At 39.8% G+C, this 16341-nt stretch overlaps 1 protein-coding gene across 2 annotated transcripts in view; it reads left to right on the top strand.

The window, feature by feature from the left end:
• PARD3B (par-3 family cell polarity regulator beta) overlaps positions 1 to 16341 on the top strand; it is an 893411-nt gene that overhangs the window by 836496 nt on the left and 40574 nt on the right. For both annotated transcript variants that reach the window (XM_036237191.1, XM_036237192.1), the window contains exon 22: positions 6905 to 6984. In XM_036237191.1, the coding sequence (XP_036093084.1) occupies positions 6905 to 6984 (80 nt within the window). The remainder of the gene's footprint in view (positions 1 to 6904; positions 6985 to 16341) is intronic.

Here is a 16341-nt window from a genome sequence, read left to right as displayed (position 1 = left end):
GGGCAGAAGATGTCTGATTTTATTTTCTCCAAAGACAATCAGAAGATAGTTCAGGTTATCAAAATGTGCCATGGCCTAGAGTACATATGGCTAGTGCTTGGTCTAGCATGGATTTAATGCTTAAATTCCAATAAATACTTTATAATTTTATAGAGTTACAGATTACTTTATCATTCAGTTTTAAAATAATTGTGTACCTACATATAGTTACTGTATTAATGAGGCGTGAGTGGTTAACATAACGTGGAAACTATATGCAAGACAAATTTTAGAAATGTGTGTAAGTTAGAAAGGACTTCAAGGATTTATTTCATCTCCAATGTTTTCACTCCAATATTTTACAAGGGAGGAAATTGTAGGCCCAGAATTGTTAGAAGGCTTACTCAAGAGTTATTTTTGAAATATTTTTATTTGCTGTATTTTCTAAACCAGCAGATGTTCTAAGGCAGTCTAAAAGCTGAATACCCAGTTATTTGACAAAATTACTGAAATTAAATTAGAGAAAATAAACACTTCAGAAGTAATGGTTTTGAACAAATGTGTGTACTTTTACTTTTATAGATAGAATATTTCTAAATAAATTTCTCAAGAATAATATATTTCGCATTACCAAAGAAAAATAATTAAACTTATTTTGATTAGTTTCTTTTTGGTTAAGTGGATATAATTTTCCTCCAAATATGTAGCATTTCAACAGAATATCTTAATATTAGAAAATGCTCAAAGCCAAGTTCATAACTTTTTAGACATTTTCATCATGTGGATTCTTTTAAAAATCTTCCAGCAAGACCTATAGCTAGGTAAGAGCAATGTACTTAAAAGAAAGCTTCTGGAAACTGCTCAGAAATATCTGTCAGGATACCAACTTGAAATGAAAGCCATATTTCCTAAAACGGCATCTAAATTTTTATACTTTGCATCTTAATCTTATGCCATGTCTGGCAGCATGAAACTCATATTTTTGTAATGGATCTGAGTAAGACATATTTGTAAATGAGGATGTTATATATGGGTGAAGGAGCTGTAATCCAACTTTGCACAGCCTTTCCATCACAGCAGCTTTTAAATTTCCTCGGGAAAATTGACTTATGGGACATAAATTACAGCATTGGCAAAAATGTGTCCTAACCTGTAGGAACTGGAAAGCATGTGAATTTTGAGTTGTTTCCACTTTTTATCATCAGACATTTGCAAAAAAAAAGTTTGTGTGATTTATCCTTTTATTTTTAATGAATTGTTAAAAAATGTTTGAAAGGGTATTAAATCTTCCCCTCCACCATTAATCTGAAAATGGGGGAAGAAGGGGGGTGGTTAAAAGGCCTCTTTAGTATATTGCTTTATGAAACTGCTGATTCTAGCAATGCCAGGCTAGAAATACATACTAATTTAAGGAACCCTGAATGTAAGCAGCATGCTCCTTGCTTCTATACAGAAAAGACTAATAGCTTTATTTTAACAGGGCTCTTAACACCCCAGCCGGCAGCAGGCATTGAGTGAATGAATTGGAAGAACTCCCATGGACTAAAAGCATCTTAATTCAACATTCCTCCCAAATGCCAAACCCACCTGATAGGCTGCCATAGGCTGTCATAATCCAGCCAAAGAAGATCACCATGTGCAAGGCATACCACAGTATGAGCTTTTCAAGTTGTTTTGAATAAGCTCTCTGAAGTTTCACTTCCTGAGGTTTATTAGTAGAGGAAGATAAATATGCCACAAATCCAAGCATAAGTTCTAACATTACAGTGTTGTGGAAAAGAGTAGGTTTCTGTTATGGCTTAAGTCAAGATTATTTCTATCAGACATATATTTAGGTCATTACATTAAAAAAAAAAAAAAAAAAAAAACCTATGTGATACCAAGTGAGATAAAGGGCTTCTTTAAAAAAAAAAAAATTAATTGGATCAAAGCCACTGACCTTATTTTTTTGTGATGAGGGAAATTACCTAATAAGGAGTTCTTCAAGCAAGAACATTTCTGAGTATAGTTGCGCACGGCGCGAAGGAGAAATGAGTTTATAAATGCCCATGCCTGTTCTCTCTCCCCTCCCTCCCTCCTAAAGTGGCCTGACTTCCTAAGGACCTAACTACAACTTATAATTAGTTTCTCTTCGGTAGCCTTCTAGCTGCAAGAAGCTTTGTACCCAACGCAGGAATCTTTATTTTCATCATTTCTGTTTGGGATATTAAGAGTTGATCAGATTGTAGGAAGAGATTAGATAAATTAGGATTTATCCACCAATGGGATATTATATAGCCATGATTATTCATGTTTGTGAAACATATCTAATAGCACAGGAAAATGCAAATAATAAATAGTTGAGGAAAAACTCTATATACCATTAAAATATGTATATGTTTATAAGTGTTAACAGAGGTCATCTGTGATGGTTTTCCACAATAATCATTTAGGGAAGGAAAAAAACAGTTAAATCTGTTGTATTTTTTAAATAATGGATCACAAATTTATTCCCATTATTTCCATTAAGTAACAGTGTGTCCCTCAGGGAGAGGATTTTCTCTCATCTCGGTGTCTTACAATGCTTAATACGTGACTCTACTTAGCAAACACAAATGTTTATTTACTTGAGAGTATTAATCTCATTTTCTGAGCATAAGAGCATAATACAGTATGACCAGTGGTTATTTATTTATTAGAAAATGATAAAGATTTTCAACACCATAGAGTCTGGAGCTCTCTCTCTCCATCAATACACTGAAATCACTCTCGATAAAGCACCAATCACCATCTCACTGCCAATTCCAACATACACTGTTGCAGACATTAGTCATCGTTCACTTACAAAGAACAAAATTCACTCTAGCTAGTTTGAGCAGGAACAAATTTATTTCACCATATTAATGGGCATACAGAATCATAAGGAAGGCTAAAGAAACAAATTCTTGGATAAGCTTTCAGAGATAAATTCCCAAGACACATTACAGAACCAGGTTACCAAGGGAGCTGCTGGTGCTTCTAAACAGGAAGCCTTGGCTCCACGGCCACATATCAATGCCTTTATCGAGAGACACCATAATTAGGAAGGTGCCACAATCAGGAAGGTGCCACCTCTAATGCCACCAACTCCAAAGCTAGCTAGAAAAGCTACATTTCACCCCAGAAACTAGTGATGTTTGGTACATCTACCAAAACTACTACAGGAACACCAACCAAGGACATCTTTAGTTGTTCTTGACAGAATAAACAGTGGAAATATAGCCACTGCCTCACCAAAGAAGATATTCAGATAGAAAATAAGCATGTGAAAAAAACACTCTACATTATATGTTACCAGGGAAACGCAAATTAAAATAACAATAAGATAACACTATGCGCTCCTTAGAATGGCCAATATCTGGAACACTGACAGCACCAAATGCTGGTGAGGATTTGGAGCCATAAGAACTCTCGTTTATTCCTGGTGGGAGTGCAAAATGGTACATCCACTTTGGAAGATAGTTTGGCAGTTTCTTACCAAACTAAACCTACTCTTACCATATGACACAGCAATTGCCTTCCTTGGTATTTACCCAAAGAAGTTGAAAACTTATGGCCACAGAAAAACTTGTGCACAGATGTTTACAACAGCTTTATTCATTATGCCAAATCTTGGAAGCCACCAAGATGTCCTTCAGTAAGTGAATACATAAACAAACTGTGATCCATCCAGATAATCGAAGATTATTCAATGCTAAAAAGAAATGAGCTCTCAAGCCACTAAAAGATGTGAAGAAAACTTAAATGCATATTACTAGGTAAAAGAAACCAATATAAATAGGCTATGTGCTATGTGATTCTAACTGCATGACATTCTGAAAATGTCAAAAATATGGAGACAATGGAAAGATCAGTAGTTGCCAGCGTTTGGGGTGGGGGGTAGGGAGGGAGGAATAGGCAGAGCACAGAGAATTTTTAGGGCAGTGAAAACATTCTGTACGGTACCATAATGGTGGATACACGTCGTACATTCGTCCAAATCCATAAAAGGTTCACCAGCTCCGGACTTCGGGTGATAATGTGTCAGTGTAGGTTCATCAATTGTAATAAGTGTACCACTCCTGGGAGGGATGTTGGCCATGAGAGAGGCTGTGCCTGAATGGAGGCAGGCGGCATATGCGTGTGGGAATTCTCTGTACCTTCCTTTCAGTTTTGCTGTGAACCTAAAACTGCTCTAAAAACTAAGACAATTTTGAAAAATAGAAAAAAAAAAAACTTGTGGTCATGGCAATAATTTCATAGTCATAGTAGTAGCTCCAGTGGTACTGTTGCTGTTGTTACTATTATCCTCTTCCTCATGGCCTCTGTCTCTTCCTTACGAAAATCTTGACATTCCCAGAAAACACGGTGCTTTATCTTAATGGCTCCATGTTGTTTCGCTTTTGTTCTCACTACCTAGAATGCCTTCTCCTGCTACTCCTACACCCTTCTCCCCCTAAAAAGCTCCTCCTCATTCATATTCAAGTTTTAGATGAGGCTTCAACACCCAAATGAAGCTGTCTGCAAGTCTCCCAGGTGGACTTTGGTATCTGTTGCTTCAGGCTCCCACTGCCTTTTTCCTCGGCCTGACACCCAGCAGTGATCTCATTGTGCCATAATTGTTTGCAGGCCTGTCTCCTCTATATTCAGAGCAATGAAGAAATTCAGCCCCTGTTCTTCACTTTGAATATAGTCCCTCGCTTTGGGATGTAGTTGGTGCTCGGTAATCGCTAATTGAATGATTGCATTAGAGGTGTTGTAATGTGGAGAGAAGCACATAAATATATACACAAATGGTGAAGAACAGAGCAATTTTTGTTGTAAAAGAATGCCATTCGCCTTTGGAAGCCTGGCCTATGTTCTGCTACTTCCGTGAAGTTTTTCCTAGCACCTTCACGTGTCACCTGTGCCACTGCTAATAATAATATCCTGGACAGCACTCGGTCACACATTGCCCTACAGCATTCTTTAATTATTTCATTGCTGATACTTATCTTCTCAACAAGACTGAACATCCCCTAAGGATAAGAATCACCCTACATTTCACAAAATCTGGTTACGTTGGTGGCTTAGCAGGACGGCAGGCATATGGGTGCTGCCTCCTGGGGACACCAGAATGTTGACTGCCACCATTAGGCCAGGCCAGTTCCAGAAATCAGTGCCAAAAGCATCAACGTGCAGTTTTGTGGCCACAAGAAAAAGGTTAGTTGTAAATAGCTACAGCCATACTAGGGATACATAAGCATAATGTTTTCTAACAACCACAATTAATAATCTGCAATGTAGTTTTGTATTCATATTCTTCCTCCATGAAAAATAGATTTAAAACCTTAGATAGAAGTGGCTTATGACAACACATCTACCCTTTACTTCTTTTTCTGCCCTATTTATTTATCCCTGTCTGTCTGATACTATCTTTGCCTCTGGTCTTTGTTAGAAAGGTCAGTGTTGAACCCTCTCTTTGTAGTTGTTTCTAAGTTTGTATGTGTAATCTTCATCCTACCTAGGTGACTCACTGGGCTGTTGCCTTTTCCAATAACTCCAGCCACTCCTGTATAAGGAATTAGTGAAATGTGAAGAGGTTTTGTAGGACACACTCTGAAGGTCCTCTTTTAATAATTCAACACCAGGAATAGCTTTCTTACTCTAAATGAGTATGTACACTTGCTTTGCAAGACCCACCACCACAATGCCCCCCTACGCACACTGCCCAAGCTGGGTGGGATAGCAGTTTTATAGAGAACCGGGACTTTGGATAGGAAGAAAATAACTTTCAGGTTGAATACTACCTAGAAAATTTTCCCCTCCTCACCTTGACTTCTTTTGTTTCCCAGCAAACTCTCTGTTCCCCCCATGTTAACAGTCCAGATCTTCTATTTACCCCTTTCTTGCCCATTATGTGAGGGCTACCCCAGCACAAGAGCAGGCACATGCGTGATCTACAAAGCCACATGTGTTGATGTGAACAGGTGAAGAATTGATTAGTCAATGGGTACCATCAATTACCTGTAAGCGTTCATCTTTTTTTTTGCTTGGTATGATAGATATAGAAGGGTACTTTAGATTCATGGAACTAACATACTTTATCGAGTAACTACTGGAGTAATCACCGCCCTTCAGAATCTGAGGCTGATGGAAGAGACTCAAGGAAAGGTGAACATAGGAAGTACATAGGAAAGGGGAAAAAAACAACAAAGACCAACAATAGATAGAAAATATTTCTTCACTTCTCTTTGGTTATTCTTAAGTGAGGGAACTAAGTGGGTGAGGAAGGGCTTCACGAAAGCCGTGGAGTAGATAGTCGATTGTCACCAACCCCTGTTAGTAAAGGAAGCTTTCATGGAAAAGATGCTTTTGAAGATACTGTCATTGTCATAGCCAAGAAGAGCCTAAAGAGACATGATGAGTAAAAGTAATTTGGGATCCTGCAATAGAAAGAAAATTAGGTAAAAATCTGAATAAGCTATGGGCTGCAGTTAACAGTATGGAATCAATATTGATTCATTGATTTTAAGAAACATATCATATTAATGTGAGATGTTAGTAATAGGAAACTGGCCGAGGGTATATAGGAACTCTCTGTACTATTCAATCTTTCTGTTAGTCTAAAGCTGTTATAAAAACTACAGCCTATTAAAAAAAAAAAAAGCAGTCTTACAGCCTACAGATTATCCCTGGCGTGGTGACAGGAAGGAGTCAGTTTGACAATGACCCTTTTTTTTTTTGAAAGAAGTGACTTTGTTGTTAAATGCCATGTTTGTGGCTTGATCATCAATTCGTATAGTGATACTGAGTTCTTGCTTGCTTTCCCATGGTTGATTTTTGGCAGGCGGCAGCGGCATTTGTGCACTGATTATAATTTTGAGATGCATTGTCAGTACCGGGGTGTATAATGGATCTTCATCTCTAATTACTTTTTTCTCCACAGGTGTCTGGAAAGGGTCCAGATGGGAATACACACAATCTCCGCTTTGAGGGGATGGAGAGACAGTACGCATCTTTACCCAGGTAGACCACTGAGGGGTCCCCCATCACCAGCTCACCCGCAAATAAAGTCTTTAGAGAAATCTACGTGAGACAGAAATCTGGCTTTCAGATAGGGAATATGTTGTAATCTTGCCTGACTGCCTTCTGCTGCAACCATAGTGCCATCTTCACAACTGTGCTAATAATTGAAACACTTGTGGGTTGTTTTTTAAGGGAAGAAAATAGTATATCATTGCAATTGAACATGTCAGCAAGAATATTGGATACTGAATAGAAATCCTAAGCCACTGCTAGAAAAATGGTATTTTAAACAGGAGCATCCCTATTAGGAGGTACCCATGAGGAAGGGCAAGCCAGCCTTAACCTTGGGGTTTTGTGTGAGTGTTAAAAAAAAAAAAGAGAGAGAGAAATGTGAACCTGGGAAGGTGTTCCTTGCTTGATTTAGAATCTGACCATGCTCTTTAGGCAATAAGTGAGTATTTCTGAGAGATACAGACACAGTGGGGTAGGGGTGAGGGGGGAGGTGGACAACTGCGTGGGAAAAGTTCGCCTGGTGATTCTAGCCTAACATGATCCACTTATGCTGTAACTAGACACCCCCGAAAATGAGATACAATTCTCAAAGGTTTGTGTTCTTATCTGTGAGATGAAGAAAAATTTTAGTCCGCTATCAGTAGTGCATGACAAAGAGAAAACCTTTCCAAGATTACATACAGTGCAGCTACTATGGGAGTTAAATGAGTTGAGAATGTGAGAATTAGTGAGTTGGTGGGGGGTGGGGGAGAGGGCTGTTAATGCCACCTGGAACACGGAAATGTTATGAACTATTTCCTTTAAAAAAGGACAGGAGGATCCTAGGTAGAACTTCTTTATCACCAACGCTGAGTAGTGAAAGTGCTAACTCAGAGCTGGATTTACCGTTTTGTAGCGTGTTGGTTATACTTTTGCATGTAAATTTAAATTTACAAAACTAACATCCCCAACATTATAATAGGTGTAGTCTAAGTGACCATCTGCTCTTAGAAATGGCATGTTGATTTTCAAAAGTAATTAAATCTCAAATCTAGCTGAGAACCAATTTTTAACACTGATTGGGTGGGATACCCAAAAAACAATATTTTAAAAGCTTCTATACCACTCTTTTATTTTCTCCATGTTTTCCTTTTTTATATGTGGTCTCATAGTTCTTTCCCACACTTGGTTTCCTTCCTCACCCTATTTTTCCCTGGCCTAGTATTATGTTTTCATTTTTAAAAGATGGTAGTAGTCTCCAAAATTTGTTTTAAATATAAAATTTCTGGCTTTCAATGTTGAACGTATGGAAATTGTGGTTAAGGCAGATGGAAAGTAGTATGTTCTTATGAAAGGGAAGAAAAAAAAGGAAAACTGGAAACGGTTTAACGTCTTCCTGGCCAACCTGAACTCAGACTGAGGAAATGGATTTTTTTTTTTTTTTTTTTTTGTACAAATCAAAAGCAGAGAAGTAGCATCGAAAAGTCTGTAAATTACAATTATTCATTTACTCCCCATATACCTTCTGATCATCTGCTATATATCAGGCCCTGAGAATATGGAGAATGGAAAAACAGTGCCAGTCCATCCTCCAGACCCTGCTATCCAGGACAGGAGGTAGCAAATCAACCGCTGATGACGATGCAACGATGCTTAGATTAGTCATTGCTAACACAAAGTCCTCTGAATTTCCAACTCCTATTTATTTTTTACTAATAAGCCCTAACGTACTCAATCATGACCGAATCTAAACAAGTCTATTTTAGGATTAAATGTCGTGGAGGGAGTTTTCTGACAAAGGCTATGCATTTGTGCTGTTCATGGCTCTGGAGCTATCATTACAATGTATGAATTGATAAAATCCTGCCGGGCCCGAGAATATAACTGTAGCCGAATGGAAGCATCTTAGATGGAAAACAAATTTGACAAACAGCCCACTCACACACATACACAAGGGTAAGAGTGATCAGCTGCCCGTGCAAACAGACCTTTGTAGCTACCTGGCAACTAGAAGTAGCCGTGATGGAGAATGACTAGGGCTCCAACAAATGCATGAGACATCCCTGGCACTGGTTTTTAAATGCAGAATGGGGATAACCCTCAAACGCTAGTCTTCATCTCAGTATCTAAAAGGAAGATACAGAGCACCCTCAGCAATGCGCTCCAGTCCATGGGGGTGGGGGCTTCATATTTATCAAACAAGCTGCAGAATGCAGGAACAGGGGACACAAGCTGGCTTCTGAGCAGGTACGCGGATTCAGCCCTCGGTACCCATGACATTTCCCCTGGGTTTCTAGTCTTCCAGGACCTGGAGATGCTACTGCCCACTTAACTGAATCACAGCAGCTCCACTGCTCTCCCCTTTGCCAGGAGAGTTGGGAGAGTGCATCTCTGTAGGCACCAGATCCCCTCTTTGTCACAGAGGCAGGAAGCTTAAAAATATTTATGGAGTTAAATTTTTCATTAAAAATGGGATTACTTCTATCTATAGGGAGTCAGTGGTCAATCTTATGGGGCACTTAATATGCTACTGACCGATTTGGTTCCTGTGTTATTTGTGGAGAACATCACAAGAGTTTTTAAGATAAACTTAATAATGATATATATGCCAAATTTAGAGCCATTGACACAGAGAGAAGATGCTTCCCAGTGGGCATGGAGTTGGTGAGGAGCCCAGGTCAAGGGGCACCCTGCTATGCTTTCACGGAACTCTGTCATCTTTAAAGCAGGCCCATGCAGCCTGCTGCCAGGCTAAATGACACTTCACAAAATAAAGCCAGAGCCTTAGCTAGCCCAGGAAAAAGACAATTCCTAGCACTTAGTAGTTATGAGATCGCCTGAGGCTAAGGGCTAAGCGATGTTAAGTGTTATTGTTAAGCAATGTTAAATCTTCTGCCTCTGCAGAAAAATGGCTTTATTTCTTTTCTCCTGAGGGTGCTGTTTTGGAAAGCAGAACATGGTTGTAATACAACCTCGTTAGCAAACACCAGGCTTTTACCAGGGCCAGTGTTTTACCATCCTGTCCAGCCTTGGATTTCCTTTGGTAGTAAATAGAACACAATCAACATTCCCTTATCCTTGCCTGATACAAATGATTACTCGCCCTGGGTGAGTAGGGAAGGGTTTATTTCCTAGGCTACCTTAATGTGAGACATCAGTGTATGCATTTTTGCAAACAGCTCCTTTTTCACTTTAGCCTCCCAGCCTTTTTCAATTCTCTCTGGCCCCATTCTGATTTTACAGGCTTCCTTGTGGTCGATCAGTCCCTTCAGGACTGAACTCTACTTTCCCATCTCAAGCCTCTGTCATTTCCACCTGGCCCATCCCTGGCCCCATGATATCCCCTTATCACTTTTCTACAGGTGACGCAGTGCATCAGCACATGATGCTCCTCTTCTGGGCTTGAAATCAAGTGTAGAGTCCTAAGGAGTGAGCAGAAAGGCTCCACATCTCTTCTGCAGTCCCACATACATGGGTGGCAAAAGGTTGCTGGAGAAACTCATAAAACCGCATTCATTGGTTCCACTACAAAATTCACATTATCCAGCCCCAGCTGGGCCCCTGCTGCTGTCCAGAACCTTTTAGTCGTGCTGTCGACTCCCCCTGACTATCCCACAGTGGCCGTTCTGACCCTTTTCTACTCCTGTTAAGTTCTATAAAGATGACTAAGCCCACGAGCCCCATTTCTAGAGATGACCTCACTTCCTTTTCTTTATGACCTTGAGACAGTCAACATGAGCTCCTCAACTCCTCAACTGCTGCTCTCTGCAGTTCAGACTTGCTGTGTCTTCTCTAACCCACACTTCCTGAGAGTGGACGATGAGGACAGGACTTGGAATCAGGCCATAAATACAGCCCCATCCATCATTTCTCACTTGGGCCAGTGATCTAACTGCTCCAGGCTCAGTTTTTTCATCTGTATATTGGGGATGATATAAGGGCCTCTGTATACTGCTGGTATGAGTATTGCATACAATAATACAAGCAAAACCCTTAGTAAAGAGCCTGCCTGACATATTTTTTTTTTTAATATATTGTTAGCTCTTTCTAATTTAATCTCTGGGGAAGGCATGTTCTGTGACTGAGTCAAACCCATTGACAAAAGAGCTCATTCTCACTGGCATCTCAGGGACCCTGCACCATCACCCACCTCTGGACTTGACTACATCTTTAAGCCCTTTCGCAGTTGCTCTCCCTCACCACCTACTACTATAAATGCAGAGCCTCAGCCACACAACTTGCTGAGAATCCCACAGTGTGAAGGAGAGAGCCAATAGCTGCATGGAAGCATGCTGAAAGATTAGCGAACTCTGGGAAACGACCAGTAGTCTAGATCAGCGGTCCCCAACCTTTTTGGCACCAGGGACAAGTGCTCCTATGAGAATCTAATGCCTGATGATCTGAGGTGGAGCTGAGGGGGTGATGCTAGTGCTGGGGAGCGACTGCAAATACAGATGAAGCTTCACTCACTGGCCCACTGCTCACCTCCTGCTGTGTGGCCCAGTTCCTAACAGACCACGGCCCAGTACCTGTCCATGGCCAGGGGTTGGGGGCCTCTGGTCTAGATGGTCAAAGGCAAGAGGACATAGCAAGTTGAGATGATCTGAATGGTAAGCTATTATGGACATGCTAGGAGACAGAAATTTTTACAGATGAGATACAGGATGCTGAATCAAGTCTAGGCAAAAGGCCATGACCCCTTTCCGATAAGACTTAGGTTCAAGTCTCAAATCTCCCCTATGGTGGAGACCATAACTAATGTGAGTTAGCCAGGAAGGCTGAGCATGATGCTCTTGTTCCCAGGACAGACACAGTATGGGAGCAGCATTCTGTTTACCAGTGAGAAGAAATTCTGAGATGCTGCCAAGATACTCCTGTTGGCTCAAGACTGGGCAGTACTGAGCATACAGCTATAACAATCCATAGCTAAGCAAGGCTCAGGTGGCAGGACTTACCCAGGAAACAAAGACCTTCCCTCAACCTTCCTTCCTCCTTCAGTTCCCACATTTTCTACAAGGAAAAGTGGCCTATACCTTTTGGCTCTATTTCTACACCACCTAACTGACACTCTAGCTTCTCAGTCCAGGCTTCTGAGCACTCTTCTCCAATGCTACAGACTCAGTTCTCATCACTATGGTGATAATTCCAAAATGAACCTGGCTAACTTTTTTACCATGACCCCAGTTATAACTGCCTGCTAAACACATTCATCCTTCTACTTCCAAGGGACCTCAAAGTCCCCAGGCCAAAACCCAAGCCCTCTGCCATCTTTCTTTAGCTAGTCTTCCATTTAATTTTCATAACATTTGTTTGGCACCTTTCCAGTGCCACTGAAAACACCTTGAATTAGATTATGATTCTTTACAGCCCCATTGGATTATAAATTCCTTGAAATAAAGACATTGTTTTATACCTGCCATTTTTTTTTAACATTCATCACCAAAACCTAACATAGGACCATGGATATAGTAGGTTTTTAATGCATTGGTATACATAGGAGAATAGATTTGTTTTTATATAAGTAAGTTATGGGAAAGAATTCCTCCCAAGCTTTCTTGACTATTTCAGGGCATTGTTTTCCAATATAAGTACTGATTTTTGTGAGAATATCTTTTTTCCCAAGGATCAATAAAAGTTCAGACTTCTAAATAGTTATCTCTTATTAAGCACTTACCATGTGCCAGGCACTGTTCTAAATGCTTTGCATCTACTGATTTAATATTTATAGCAACCCTATGACTCAATAGGAATCCTATTAGTATCCTCAATTCATAGGCAAAGATGCAGGCATAGAAAAAGTAAGTAAAATTGCCCAAGTTTAAGTTAGAAGTGGCAAATCTGTGATTTGAACCCAAGCAGTCTGGCTTTAGGTATGTATGTTTAAGCTCTGGAATTAAGGTTATTCAGCTCAGAGTCATCTCCAAACTCTGCAATTATCACACTTCCTTGTATTATTTACTCCCCTGCTTGTCTTTCTCACTAAACTATAAGTGCTTTTGAGGACAGGGACTGTGTCTTATTCATCTTTGTATATGACACAGAACATTACTAATATACAGGTTAGGTAATGCCTTTCAACCATCTCTGTAATACTGTCATAAAATCAATTCTTTTCCTGTTCCCTCGAGTCCTTCCCTTGAAATATGAACAGTTTAATGCGTAATTGCTAGATGAACATTAAGCAATATACTTTGCCTACCAAAAAGAGAATCCTGTTTTGTTAGAATACTCCTGAGAGCTGAAAAGCAGTATCTGTAAATTGGTACTTTGGTTCTTTAAGATTAAGAATAATACCTACCCAGAAGAAATAATTGACAATAAATTTTCTGGTGGAAAGCTCCATGAGCACTCCCAGAGAGAGAAAGAGAGATTCTCTTTCCCGAGACCGATGTAAGACCAAGGTCTGCTCAGACTGCTCAGTCCTGATGCCACCCTAACCCATGTTACGTAAGTTACTTGAGGAGGAAGAAAACATCTCTCTGAACCTCTCCAGCAGCTTTACTTGGCTATGTAATGAGAAGCAACACACTAGAACTGAGTTCTGGTAGAAAGAGCAACTTTAGAAGGAGCAAACAGCTTATGCTTGCTGCTGAGGAACCCAAAATAAACTTGCTTTCCAAGTGCGTTCCCAGTGTTTTAGTATTGGGTAGGATTGTGTTCAGATCAGAACACGCCATAAGAACATACTTCTGCTTTAACATTTCAGTTGGTTCATTTTGTCAGTTTCAGCCTTCCTTTCTACATATGTTTTTGCCCATCCCCAGGAAGACTCCACTCACAAGTGCATGGCTAACTTGGAAGCTTGCAACATGCCCAGGGATTACTACATATGTTTTCACCCAGAGCATTTTGTCTGGGCATCTTCTGTGTCTTTGATTGTCATTTGCCTCATTGCTTAGAGACACTCACTCTCTCTGATTTCTTTTACTCTCTTCTCCATTTAGCCTCTGCTCTGCTCACAGCTATTGAATTTTCCATTGCCAACCTACAGTGTTTTATGGCACTTGCTAAACAAGTGGCAGTGACATTCGAGTTCTGCAAAGATTTCTACCAATGCCACAGTACTGGTCCTTACTGAAGCTAATCTAATGATGAAATAATTTCAGTGGAAACGAATAACAGCACCTTTGGTGCATAGGTGTGTGAGTGTGTCTGGTGTGGCATGAGTGTGTCTGGTGTGAGTAGGAGGCTGGCCATCTGGGTCTATACAAGTTGACAAAGTCCCTACACTACCTGAGTACTTCTCTCTGCCACAAGACCAGCATGTAGAATAAGACCCTTCATGAGATTATATATACTGCCCCCTGCAGTCTTGGCAGCCAGTAGAATGTTGAACCTGGGTTTGAGGTCATTTCAGCTAGAAGTAGTCCTTGTCCATAAATCTCTGGACAGAGGCCCGCCACACTTCATCTAGATATGGCAAGTCATGGCCAGTCTCTCTGGCACCTTCCTAGTGGCACAGCTTTATCTGAACTGCCTTTTCTTGTCGTGAAAAGCCACCCTTCAGTGCTCACGCCTGTGGTTGCTGCTCTGACTTTGCAGGGATGCTAAGATGAGCTAAAGAACTTGTCTAGATTGTATCTCCTGCATATCTGCTTTTGACAGAGTTTAATGCCTTTTAAAAATCAATAAGCTCTTTTTCCCCACCAGATTCAACTTCGGATCCTTTCTCCTCAGGCCCCCTCTATTGGAAATCTAGTCTCTACTTCCCCTGCCCTGTAGAGTCAGCTGCTTAGTTGACAGGCCTCTGTGACACCACCTCCCTCTTAATGCAGAGGACAAAATGATGAATTAGCAGCAATTTAATTCTTTGTGATATTAAGATGTCTCCATTGTCAACTCAAACTTCCTGAAAAATGCAAAAAGCCCTATCACGTAATACCACCTTAAGATGCCAAACAGCTGAGATCAGGGGGTTAATGCTACTGCCATATCATCTTTATGTCACTTAGTTCCTCTGATAAAAGTCCATTTTAATAAAACTTTTTATCATTTCCTCATAGCCAATATATCCTTGATGCCAGGTAGAATTTTTGATATTAATTATTCAATCGAAGGCCTCCATTATGAGTTTAGTTAGAATATTAGTGATTTAAAATACTTTAAGACCCATTACAGTACCAATGATGAACCCAAAATAGTTTTAACTGAATATTGATGGGCCACATATATTAAATTCCATCAATTTTTACTTTTCACTTATTTTCCATGGAAAATTCTAAACTATTACACGTTTGTTAAGTACTCTTTTTAGAGAAAGAGTATGTGCCCACTACGTAAACGGTACCAAATCTGACATTACCTTGAACTTGAAGCATGTTAAACTTGGTAAGTAAGCTGACTTCCATGTTTTCCTTCCTGCATATATTTAAGGAGTTTTAGCATTAATTTCCCGTTTTTCAGGCCAAAAGAAAGGTTACTTCATGCCTAGGCAATGGCTCGATTTTGATCGTTGCGCTATCTCTAATTTCTCATATTCTTTGGTTGTTCTCGATGGTGTCCTATTGTATTGTCATTCCACCATCTGCCTCCAAACTCTCATGCACTAGGATCATTGTGGTGAGCTTCTTGAGCATGCTGAACTATTTTGCACGATGCAATGCTCTCACTCTTCACCCTTCTCCCTCTGTTTTATCTCTCTCCAACCATTTGCTGCTGTCCCTTGGCCCAAGTTCCTGCATTTCCTATACGCAGGTTTTGTCCTGGTGTCAGCCTTCTGCAGGCAGAATAAACCAGGTATATTAATTCATTCTAATATCTGGTTTGTATGTATTTGTGAGGCCTCTGCTCTATGATTATTTTAAATGACATTACTTCACTAAAACATGTAGACATCACAAATGAAAAGCAAGTGCCTCCCCAAATGCACGGACCCATGATATTATTCAATAGGAATAATTAAGAGTAAAATCACTAGGTTTAGTTTCCATTTTTATGTACCAAAAAGTACATGCAGATTTTTTCAAAGATGTCATGTTTACTTGTAAACTAGCCATTTATATTTGAAAACAAAATCACACTAAGAACACGTAAGGCAAAGAAAGTAAGAGGAATGTTATAAATGTATTGAGTACCTACCATGGGCTAGGTATTATGTGCATCACCTCATTTTATCCTCTACTTGATCAGGTAGTAGTCATCATGAGCCTCAATTCAGAAAAAAAGAAAAAAAAAATTCATCCTCAAAATGGCAAAATCAGAATCATAATTGAAACTCAGGGGTTTTTTGGTTTTTTAGGTTTGTTTGTTTGTTTTGTTTTGTTTTTTTGTTTTTTGGTGGTTTTTTTTTTTTTTTTTTTTGATTTCCAATATCTTTCTATTTGACTTTGTTTTACCACAAACACTGACAAGTTAGGGAGAGGTTGG

The sequence above is a fragment of the Rousettus aegyptiacus genome, unplaced genomic scaffold, assembly GCF_014176215.1.
Source record: "Rousettus aegyptiacus isolate mRouAeg1 unplaced genomic scaffold, mRouAeg1.p scaffold_m13_p_2, whole genome shotgun sequence".
Lineage (NCBI taxonomy): Eukaryota > Metazoa > Chordata > Mammalia > Chiroptera > Pteropodidae > Rousettus > Rousettus aegyptiacus.
This window is presented reverse-complemented; position numbering and strand designations above follow the sequence as displayed.